The sequence below is a fragment of the Chenopodium album genome, chromosome 13 (genome assembly GCF_948465745.1).
Source record: "Chenopodium album chromosome 13, dcCheAlbu1.1, whole genome shotgun sequence".
NCBI classification, from domain to species: Eukaryota; Viridiplantae; Streptophyta; class Magnoliopsida; order Caryophyllales; family Amaranthaceae; genus Chenopodium; species Chenopodium album.
The window spans coordinates 4,599,701-4,612,106 of record NC_137846.1 but is presented as its reverse complement, the minus strand read 5'-3'; the positions used below and the strand labels follow the sequence as shown (position 1 = coordinate 4,612,106).

Genomic DNA, 12,406 nt, shown 5'->3' with positions numbered 1-12,406 from the left:
CTAGTTCATTTTTTATTTAATTTGGTATTTATTTTTTAAAATCAAATTGGATTATATTTGAACATGATTTAGGATCGAATCATACTAGCTAGCACCGTTTCATTTGAGATCCTTGTACATCAAAAACTATTTACATATCTTGATTGATCTCCAATATCATTTTATACATTACATGTACGGTCCAATCAATCGATGTTGATTCGTACTAGTATATTATTTCCCCTCTTAATTGATAACATTTACACCTATTATATGATCCATTAAGATAGTCATAAACTCTTAATGATATGCAATTATTTAACATTTATTTTTATTCTTCCATTCAAAAGAGAATACAATAATTAATCTATCCATTTGGATTTAGATTGTAATAAAAGAAAATAATAGAATTAAACTTTCCATAATTTAGATTACCATCGAGTAACATTACATCGCTTGATAATAAAGATTTGAACCTATTAATTTATTTAATTATAAGGGGTATAAAAATACGAATTGTATGTACAAGTGTACTACATTATTGAATGTGGAAAAACATAAAGACCGTATAAATTTAATTAAAAAAATTCTAAACCAAAATTAGAAGGAAAAATAAAGAATAGCCAAATCAAATTTTCCTCTTTCTATAATTAAAAAAATATATATATATTAGTAAAGTGTAATAAAAATTCCAGTGTAACATAAAAAAAAAACTCTATTTGCTAATCATGTACTATTATCCATCAATTAACGCTGGTAAGACTGAAGCATGCAGCAGCAGTTTTAAGTTCATGATTTTGAGAAAACGTTTCCATTGATTGTATGCTGTCCTTCATTGTTGACTCAGCACTGCGCAACATAAAAATTTGATAATTATCGATAAACTATTTTAGTTTGGGTTTTTTTTTTTTATTTAAAAAAAATAAAAAATAAAAAAATCAAATGCTAAAGGTAAGAGCATTACAAATATTTGTAACATGCCGCACAAGGTCCAACCAACCATAAAATAGATAATTATTAAATTTTCAAAATTGAAAAAAACATAATCTCTAGAAAAAAAAAAAAAAAAAAAAACTTACAACTTGCTATAAATAGATCAGATAATTATCATAATTGTGAAAAGTATAATTTTAGAAAAATGTATGCTTCTAGTATTATCTCTTCATTGTAAAAATATAATATTCATTAAAAAAAAATTAGGAAAAAATAAGATTAATTTAAATTAGTATACTTCAACAAAATATGTTTGATCAGTCAAAATCATTAATTTCGAATAAATATTATTTTAATGAGTAAAAATAATACTCCTTTTGTTTAGAAGTGATACACTACCTTTTGCACTAGGTTTTAGGAGAATTATAAAATAATGTCAAGTGTAGTGGTCTTTGCTTATTTTTGAAATGAAAACATTTGTCTTCCTATTAGCAACCAGAGGAGAAATCAATGAAAATATTAAAGGGCAAGCTTCCCATTTCATAATAAAAATGAACTCAAAAAGAATTCAATACATTAATATACTTTGGGATAGTGGAATACATAAATAATAAACTATGAGATAATTGAAAACATAAATAATTGTAAATTTAATGCAAAATGAGGGAAAAAGAAAAAAATCTTGATTGTTATACTTGTACATGAAGAACAAAGTACTTTACCCTTTCATAATACTTGCAATCAAGTTCTTTGACACCCACTTTATTAACATAGAGATTAGAGAGGTTTAATGGTTAAATTAATTATACGAGTAATTACTTTACATATTAGAAATCCTCTTACCTTGGGTGTCAAATTAAATAGCTTAATTGCAAGTATTATAAAGCGAAGAAAATATTTATATGTGATTTAATAAGGTTAAGAGACCGTAAACTTAAATTCAAAACACAATCCAATAACCATAGAAAATTGTAATTTATTAAAATGAGTTGGACAAAGCACACACAACACATATATACAAAAGACGAATACCTTGATTCACAAACACCCTTGGATTCGATGTATGATTGTTGATCATCAGCAATGGTATCGAAAGGCAAATCATCATAATGATTATGAGAAATCTCATCAAGTTCTTGTTGTAGAGGAATTCCTTGTGAAATCATAAATTGTTTCACCTCATTACTCAAACTATTAACACAATAGTTATTATTGGAACCATATTGTTGTTGCAATAACAGCGAAGGCTTCACGTCTTCATTTGGTTCAGCAAACGCAACATCCTTGTCACCTACAAGAAATTTGTTCGAGGCTAAGTACATATCAACGTTAGACTGATGATGCGGGTTAAAACTAGTATTTGGGGTCGAGTCTAGTTGAAGTTGAGAAGGTTGGATAGAGGATGGTTGGGTAGGATCAACCGTTATAAGGCCATGCCCTAGACTATGTTGTTTATTTTTTAATATAGCTAGCCACGATTGAACGTAATAAAGCTCCTCTTGAAGTAGACTCAATTGCTCATTAAGTTGCCACATAGCAAAAGAACAACCCAAAACAGGATACTTTCGACGCATTTCAGACTCATATATAATAGATTTCATAGCCTCGTCCTTTTGGTCTTTGGTATCTAGTTTTTTAAGTATTTTGGTGATGTTACACACTCCGTACAATCGATGGGCACATTGGAACATCTTAGGCTTATCGGCGGGGAAATAAGGGGCTAATAGACAATCGGGGGCACATTTTCGACGTTGGAACTTGCAAGCTGCACACGCTTGGCTTGTACCTCCCTTAATTGTCATCAAGAGACCAACAATCACCAAATATAGTAGATGCTTAATTTGGAAAGGAGGCATACATTAAAAATTGATAGTGTTACGTTGGAATTATCAAAAATTTTAAAAGAGAATAATGACATTGGTTAATAGAGGTTAATTAATATATATATATATGTGGAGAAACAATCAAGATAATTTTTATTTTATTTTTTTTGAAATTGAGGAATTATCAAGATGATAATTGATTTCTTCAAAAAAAAAAATGATAATTGATAATAACCAAAAAAAAAAAAAAAAAAAAAAAATAAAGTCTGTTTATAAATTTATTTATTTTTTTAAAAAAAACACCTAGTAAAAATTCAAATAATTAAAACCTCACATCCTAGTCTTAAGGAGTACGTGCATAAAATCCTCAACGTTGGATATTTTGCATAATATACTGACGTCTAACAAACAATTTGGGTTAAATTAATAATGTCACGTAGTCAGAAATTGTGGGGTTGTTCTATGCGAATATTCTTCTTAAATAAAATCTTGAAACAAGCTTAAGGTAAGAAATACTCTAGAAACATCCTTAAACAGTAAAGCAAATTTATAGGAGGAAACTCATACAAAGTAACCACGTCTTAATGTTTCTGTTACTATAAAATTTTCTGTTACTATAAATTTATAGAATAGTTCATAATCTTTAGTTATAGATATTATTGTGCATAGTTTATACATACTATATAGCATATACTTTTTACAACATATTACAATACAATTGTCCAATCAAATTCATGATGCGAAAACAAATTAAACTGTATATAATGAATTGCATCCTGCTTGCAATATTTTTTTTTTTGGTGCACGCATCCTGCTTGCAATATAATGTCAATATTGGTGGATATATAGATTAAAACAACGCGAAAGAAGAGACGAAACATCTTAATGTACATAGATATTACTGAATCATCGCCTAATAGAGTGAGTCAACAACTTACAAATTCTGGGAATGGATAAGTCCTGAGCTTTTAAAACTCTTGATTTTTTAGAGTGAATGAATCTCAAACTCTAATTAAAGGATTAAGTTGAGATCGACCCACAAGTAGAGCTGGCAATGGAACGGAGGTGCACCGGGTGGTGCTTAATCCACCTCCAACCGCTAACGATCCATCCGTCAATCAACCCATCCATCACCATTTAATTCTTCATCCACATCTAATCCATTCATCATCCGCAGATGAATCGGGTGGATCGGGTGATTAACGGGTGAAATAAAATATATCATCCTTTAGTCATATATAATACTAATATACATAAATTAATAATTTGATATATAGTTGACAAAATCTTTAAATTTTCCAACATTCACACTATTATACAAAGTTTAACTTATATTACTAGTATATATGAAGTATATACTTATGTAGTATTACAAATTGGTAAAAAAAATATTTGAAATTTTGTAAAAAATATACGCGGATGGATGGATGGGTCGGGTGATGGATGGATGAAGCTCCACCTGAATCTGACCCGATCCATCCATCATCCATATAAAATCCGTGTTTTGTCGGATTTTATCCATTTAATTGAATCGAGTGGTTCGATTATTTATGGGTTCGGGTGAAATTGTCAGCCCTACCCACAAGTCCACAACACATGATATAACTAAAAATGTTGTGTCAGCTCTGCCAAATTATACTACCTCTGTTACATATTAGTTGTAACCTTGGGTATTATTTGTGAGACATAAAATATTTCAAAGTTGCAATTAATATGTAACGAAGGTTGTATAACGCTTTGAAATATAGCCATGACCGGCCCATGATGTGCCCAACCTGAGGTCTCTTAAGCGCTTTAGAGAAACCTTCATTGAAAGTGGCTGCCAAACCTTCATACTCTTAGTCTCTCATAGGTGAATCAATAATTCAATTCTAGTGTGTGGTGTACTGGTGTGTCATATAAATAATGATATGGATTAATGAGAATTAGGGTAGATTTAATCCCTTAATGTAAACTTTACAATAATACTTTGTGTTCGACTTCCAAAATAAGAATTACAATGTGCTTTCTTCATAATTCATATATACGTGTATAACAATTTATGATCAAGGATCTTCTCTTACTTTTACTTTGATTTTGCTCACTTCATGATGAAGTCGGAATTAATGGAGGAAAAGCACGTATGAATTTTAATACGAACAAACTGGTTTATAAGCGATAACTCTGTAAAAATTTCGGAATCCACCAGAAAAGAGTTAAACTCTCAAAACTATTATCATTACAAAAACAGTCTTCTAATACTGAGTAAAACATTTAAATAGTCTAAACAAAACCCTAATACAAAATTAGGCAAAAATAAAATCCGAAAAATATTAAAACGTTGTTTTCCGATTTTCTTAAAAAGCCTGTCAATCACAAGCTAATCTGCCTACGTCACTTCATTGTCAAGATATATACTTTATTGTATATTTTTCTTTTTTTATTTAATATATATCTCCTTTACAAAATAAATAAAACTTATATACATATAAAGTAGCTCGATCAATAAATAAGTACATACTATATTTAGTCTCGACCACTTTTATATTCATTTTCTTCTACTGTATATAAACTGATCAATCTCAATTTAAAATTTAACAAGTTTCATTGTATTGTATACTTAAATAACTTGAAAAAATCCGTTTTAAAAAAAATAAAATAAAAAATAACTTGAAAAAATAAATGTTAAATAAAAGCACCAATTGAAAATAAAATTGTACGGAGTATTTCTTTTTCTAAGATTATGGATTGCTCCCTGAAAATCATTAGAAAGCCAGACAAACAATACCTTGGTCTATAAGCATAATTACTCCATTAATTCATTATCATTAAACAAGGCATAAATAAAATTCTATGCCTGTTCAAATTTTACAGTAATACACACTCAATCTATATTAATCAGGTCTATCCGGTATAATATTTCAGATAAGACCACTTGATTGTACAAGAAAAAACCTTAAAGCATAACTCCAATACAAATTATATGATACATTAGTTTCATATTAGTACATAAATGGAGTGATTAATCCCTTTAAGCTGCCGATGGTGCCAACATATAATAAGCATTGCTAAACTCAGATAATGCTGCCTTCAACAATTGAAGCCTTGCTTCCTCTGGCTTGTAATCAAGTGATTCATCATCGTAAATCTCCCACCACTTGCTCACGAGCATCTTAATGTCTTCTCTGTCCATGTTCTCTTCCTCTCCGGTATACCTCCAAGGTTTTGATCCCTAAAATTGAGGTATTCTAGTGAGACAATTGAAATATAACATAATAATAAATGTGTCTGAACTAAATAGTCACGTAATTAGTTAATGTAACAATATTAAATGTGAAAAGTAATTCTGAACAAAGTAAAAAAAAAAAATATATTATATACTTACTGCAGCACAATAGTGAACCACTTTCGCTTCCTCAAGTTCAATGTTTTCAGAATGACGCCATAACATGGCTAAAACAAGGTTGTAAATTGGTGGGATGGGCTGGTAGACATCCTTGAAGTACATGTTCAAAAAGTCCTGCATATGTATCACAATTCACCATTTCACATATCAATCAAAGTTTTGGTTAATTAAATAATAATAAAAAATGTAATATTGTAAACATGATAGAACGAATTCATTATATAAGTTTGCCTACATACTATTTTTTAAAATCTTTGTCAATTAGTCTAGCTAAAAATCGCTACACGTGAAACACACATTTAATTTATTCTTTATATTACATGCTAAGTTCGATACAAGAGTTTTATTTTAACCTATAAGAATACTAGTATACTTGTAATGACTAATGAGAATAAATAATTTACCTGTTCAGCAAAGGGAGTGGGCTCGGTGACCTTGAGTTTGTCAAGGAGATCATGGTAAATGGACATTTTGGGCTCATAAACAAACATGCCAGCATTGAAGTAAAGAGCGGGCTTTGGGCCCAACTTATCTTCGGCCCATTGGACCTTATTTGGGCATTGTTGGCAATACCCAATCTTATATTGAGGAGTGTGGCTCCAAGTTTTCTCACAAAAGCAGTCCATCACAGCGTAAAAATTGCCATCGGGTAAGTCAAAGAGATGGTCAATGTTATCAAAAACTTGGATATCACCATCCAAGTAGATCATCTTGCTAAACTCCACAAACTGTCATTTTCAAAAGAAAAATTAAAATTAAAATTAAAATTAGATATCGTGTCTTTTACTCTTTTGTTCATTAGAATAATATTTTTTTTCATAAATGGATGACAAAAACATTATCGGAATTATAAAATTCTTAAAAATTTACTATTTAAAGTCAAAAGGATTGTACTCTGTATACTTTTTTAAAAAGGTAAATAATAGGATCGTATACTTTTTTGTCCGTAATAACTAGGGGTGTCCATTATTTGGATTAAAATCGAAATCCAATCCAATCCAATCCAAACCGAATTATCAATTCGGATCGGATTCGAAATTTAAATCGAATTGGAGCGGATAGAAGTTTTTAAAAAATTCGGATTGGTTCGGATTGACCCTAATTAGATCCAATCCAAACCGAAAACCGAATTGCAAAATTAAGGGTTCGTTTGGCATTGCTGTGGTTTTCTGTTTTTTGGTTTTTTGTTATATGAAAGTATATGATATATGCCACATAATGAATCAAAAACTATATAAACTTATTAAAATCATAATATTTTTGAAAACTGGCAACAAAAAAGTGGAAACTCCTTTTTCTTGTTTCCTGTTTTTGGTTTTTAGTTTTGAAAAAAACAGAAAACTGAAAACCAAAAATGATGCCAAACAAGCTCTAAGCTTGTATAAATATGTATTTCTTTAATTTTTGAAGCTTAGCTTAAATACTTACTACTACATAAAATATATTAGGGAGACTTTGTATTAATTAATTAATGACTTGATGTTGAACTATTTATTTTAATAATGATTTTGAAGACTTGTATTTATATTAAAGCTTTATTTTTATAATCGTATTAGGCGCTAAAAACTATTGTATTATAATTCGGATTTTCGGATTGATTCAAATAACCGAATTTTGATTTGATTGAATCGGATTGGATTGAGAGAGAAATTCGGATCAGATCAGATTGAAAAAATGAAAACCGAATTATATTTCGGATTGGATCGGATTTGGGCTAAATCCAAACCGAAAACCAAACGCACACACCTAATAGTAAGCTTATAAATATATACCTTTTTATATATCACGATGACATGACTTTTTTTTTTTGTTACTCTTTCCTAGATGTAGGAGTCACAACTTAATTTAAGAATTTGTTCTTTAATATAAATCAAAAAATAAAGTTATTAATTTAGAATAAATGATAGATTCCGGTAGGAAAAATTCCAGATGAGGAATTTATTTAAATTCACCCTAATAATGGTAAAAGTTGTATATATGTTGTTCAAGGGCATTTTTTTAACCATCTCAAACTTTCTTTGAAGCTTAACGTTATAATACCAAGATTACCAATTACCCACGTAGAATACAAAGTAGTAATATTATAATTATATATACATGCAGCATGCTTAAGCTAAAGTAGAATTTGTTATATATACCCAGGTGTATCGTACATCTAACTTAGTTTTTGTTTTTCATCTGATGATAAATTGAAAAACAATCATCAAAATAAGAACATATACTCATGGGTGTACGATACACCCGAGTGTATATAATAACCTCTCGACCTAAAGAGACATGTATGTACGTATGGAAAGAATAATATTAAGCAAGAAGGGCAATTGTGGAAAAAATAGTAATTTAAATATAAATTAAAAAATAGCCAATTAAATTAACATAATTTACCTCCCAAATTCTGAGCTTGGAGTAGTTGATGACATAGTAAGCCATAGCAAACTGAGTCTGGTTTTCAGGAGGATAAACCGGTTCAATTTCACGAACTATGCAACCTTGAGACACCAATATGTTACGGTGTTCCTCCGGAACGTCGGGCAAGACCGCCACCACCAAGGGATAACGGCTCTTGGCTTTCCTTAAGCCCTTGGCAAGCCCTACAACTCCCTTGACATAGTCACCGTTACCGGCTAAAAATGTCACAAAAGCTCTCATTTGGGTGTTATCTTCAGCGTTCATCATCATCATGGTTTCGAGGTTCATGATTTTGGAACCCATTTAATTTGAAGTATTTAAGAATGATTTGTGTTTTAAATATGTGTTATTCTTTGGAAAGATATCTGTTTTAAAGTATTGTGTAATGTTTTTGCATGGTTTAGAACTGATTAGAGGATTTGTTTATATAGAAATTTGAAGGGGTGGAAATGTAAGTTCGCCTTACATTAACTTTCCACGTGTCCTTATCTTTTTTATGTGTATTTTATTTTGTTTAGATTCACACTCAAATAGTCAAACGCATAAATTCAATACACTAAATTTTTTACTTATCCATCTATGCAAATTGACCATAAAAATTATGTTTATTGTTGAAGATATCCACTATTTTATATCGTTATCTATAATTATGATCAATTTAATTTAAATTTATCATATTATTCATGTGCTCATAAATGTAAGTAACATGTATTTAAGAAAAATCAAATCAAATTTTACTTTTCCCTTTACGTAAATTGAAAATATCTGTTACGTTACGCTATGTCAATATTTATAATTATAATTAATTAAAGGAAAATTTGCAAATTGCATCCATTTAAAGTTCGTATTTTGCAAATTGCAGCAATTTAAATTTTTTTTTGCAAATTGCAGCCCAAAAGTTCGTGTAAATTGTAAATTACAGCCCGATTCAACTTTTTCATCGGCTTACAAGTCGAAAAATCTTCGATTAAGGTTTTAGGGGCCATTTTAGTTATTACGAGATCAAATTGAACTCGAAATTAACAAAAAAATAACGCAAGTGCCTCATTTTGTTATTCATGTAGTAACATGTTTTTTTTAAAAAAAAATCAAATCAAACTCATTAAATACACTCAATTACTTATTCCTACGACCCTACCTTTTATGTCAATTGACTATATATATATAAATATTATGTTGTTTGAAATAACAACTATATGTTATGTCGTCGTTATCTAGATCAAATGAAATTTGTCATAGTGACATGTATGTTAATCACATATATACGTAACCACGTAACATGCATAATTAGCATTTTATAATGTTGTTATTGATCAAGTAAATTCACATGTGATATAATTCTATTTTTCGATGTTACTGTAAACAATGTAACATAAAAGTATTCATTGCGTTACCCTTGTCGTGGTCTTATATGATTGTTGAGGTACTTTTATGGTCTTAAAATTGCACCATAGTCCATACATACAATCTTGAGTTTGATGATAATGCACTCCATACTCTTAAAAACTTTCTAACAACTCTAAACCAAATCTCCACTAATCTTAGAAGTAGAAATACGAAGGTTAAGATTGACGGGTGGTCGTGAAACTTTAAGTTCAATTAGTTGTAGAACCATCAATAAATTATTATCTATCTAACAATTTTGATCCAATGCAATTCTTATTACAATTAAATTGTGGGAGGGACAAAAGTTTCGAATAATTAAATATGAAGCCGGCGTATGCGGGTTAGGGATAAATGAGCGATCACGCAATCAAGGATTTGAGACTTTAGGGGTGATAAATGAAATTTGATTGAATCTAAAGATTATTTTAAAAACTAATTATCATAACTCGTGAGTTAGGTATTTCGTGTAAAACCATAAAATATTACGGAGTATGAAGAAAATGATATACTCATATAAACAACACTTAGGGTTATAATTAGAATGAAGTCAAAAGTTGAAAAAAAATACGTGAAATATAACATTGTTTTATTATACTTATAAACATAATTATTTTGCCATGTATTTTTAAATAAAATACTTATTTGTAGTCCTAACAGTTACATATATCATTACTTATATTTTAATTGTATGTTGATTTGGCTACAATCTGTAATAAATGAATTTCATACCATATCTTCTTAATCTAATTAATTAAGGTTACTTTTCAAAGTGCCCTACTACTATTAGTCAAAAGAATCAATTTTTATTCGTCCAAGATTCTTTAATCCCTCACTTTAGCACTAATTTTTCTTTAATTGTATCTTTATCAATAATATTGTGCCAACTGACATAATTAAGTGGAACACATACTACCACATCCCACTCTCCTACTAACAACTAACCATTACGAAGTTTCCTTAAACGGTGTCGTTTTGCATTGTTTTTCCAAACCAACCTCCTTAGAAAGTCTGATCTTATACTAAACATTTGTTTCCTCTGATTTAGGAAATATCTTTATCAGCCGACCACGGTTTCTTCCATTGACGGTCCAAATTTCTTGTTTCATGCAATTTAATCAATTTAAATCAGTCAATTTTTATTTAGACACCTAAATTCCAACCCACACTAGTTGTTTCCTCATTCCATGCAGAAGATTACTATATAGATAACGTTCATTGTTAGTTATGGCAGTTGATAAAATGGTTCACATGTATGGGCCTGTCATCGAAAGGGCCCACACAAAGCAGCAACCTTCGTGTCCAACTCCAAGCCCATTTTCTTATCACGTTACCTGATCTTATGAAGGTAACTTTCAGTTTTAATTAGTTATGTTAGTTGGCCCTAATTTTGGGATAATGACTAAGACTCCATTTAGGTGTGAATATTTTTTGGATAACGTTATTGATCAACCGACCTTGTTATATAAGACAAAGAGTTTGCCATAGTTAATTAATTAATGTTTAGAATGGAGTAGGTATTTTGTTATTTTCAAACACAAAAAGTAAATTATGGAACAAGCAAAGGGTCATTAATTTAAATGTAATTATTTTTATTATTTTATGACAATAAGTTAAAGATCTTAACAAATACCGGTCAAATTAGGTATTAATTAAATGAAGTACAATAAAAATTACTCCTTTAATTTCTTTTGTTGATCTTATTTATAATATATAAAAAATTAATAAAAAAAAAAATAGGGTAATACTATATGAAACCGTTAAGATTATAAATAAGTTCTTGATTTGGTATTAATTTAAAAATGTATGACAAAATTATGAATAAATCAGTGTAATTAATTTTATTTTTATTGTTTTTTTCATTTTTAACCCCTTATAGGTAGAGTCCTAAAGGCTATGTTTATTATTCTTTAAATAAATTTAATATGTCATTTATCAAAAATTAACTGCGTGTAAGTTTAAAATATTGAATCTTTTATTATCTGATCTAATAAAATGTATTTTGACAAATATTGATGTTCAAATCAAATATACAAGCATTGAAAACTAGAAAAACGACAAACATGACAAACAAAACGAAGCTAATAAAACATTAAAATAGCAACAGAAGAATGAAAAGTCATCAAAATCTTAAAACTTTAATTTATTAATTACAAAAAAAGAAAAAAAATTAGTAAATAAAAATGATAAAAAGTTAACTAGGCCAATTTTAAAAGTATTTAAACTGTTCGACCGACGCGTAGACCAACTCCTTTTAGAGTTAGTTACAAATTGATCAATTAGAATGATACTTTTATGAATCAGGTATTTTAAAGACCATTGTTATTGATTCACTTTGTATGAGCGGATCTAATCATGGATTTTTTTAATCCAAAAAACATTTGCATGCAATTGGCGTCATATTACTCCATAATAAAGAACTCATTATTCCAACTTTTTTAGTAAGGACGTTGGAGATAATATTGAGTTTTAGTAATGTGATGATGTATCATGT

The 12,406-nt window shown here is 29.2% G+C and overlaps 2 protein-coding genes across 2 annotated transcripts; both read right to left on the bottom strand.

Annotated features, from left to right (window-relative positions):
- Positions 1-722: 722 nt before the first annotated feature.
- LOC145575065 (uncharacterized) lies at positions 723-2,486 on the bottom strand. The gene is made up of 2 exons (XM_081632994.1): positions 1,945-2,486; positions 723-828 (listed from the first exon to the last, which is right to left on the bottom strand). The coding sequence occupies exons 1-2, from the start codon at positions 2,484-2,486 to the stop codon at positions 723-725; spliced, it is 648 nt and encodes a 215-aa protein (XP_081489120.1).
- Positions 2,487-5,485: 2,999 nt separating this feature from the next.
- On the bottom strand, positions 5,486-8,909 carry LOC145576044 (galactinol synthase 2-like). The gene is made up of 4 exons (XM_081633831.1): positions 8,506-8,909; positions 6,525-6,848; positions 6,100-6,234; positions 5,486-5,946 (listed from the first exon to the last, which is right to left on the bottom strand). The coding sequence occupies exons 1-4, from the start codon at positions 8,830-8,832 to the stop codon at positions 5,746-5,748; spliced, it is 987 nt and encodes a 328-aa protein (XP_081489957.1). The 5' UTR covers positions 8,833-8,909; the 3' UTR covers positions 5,486-5,745.
- Between the last annotated feature and the right edge of the window lie 3,497 nt (positions 8,910-12,406).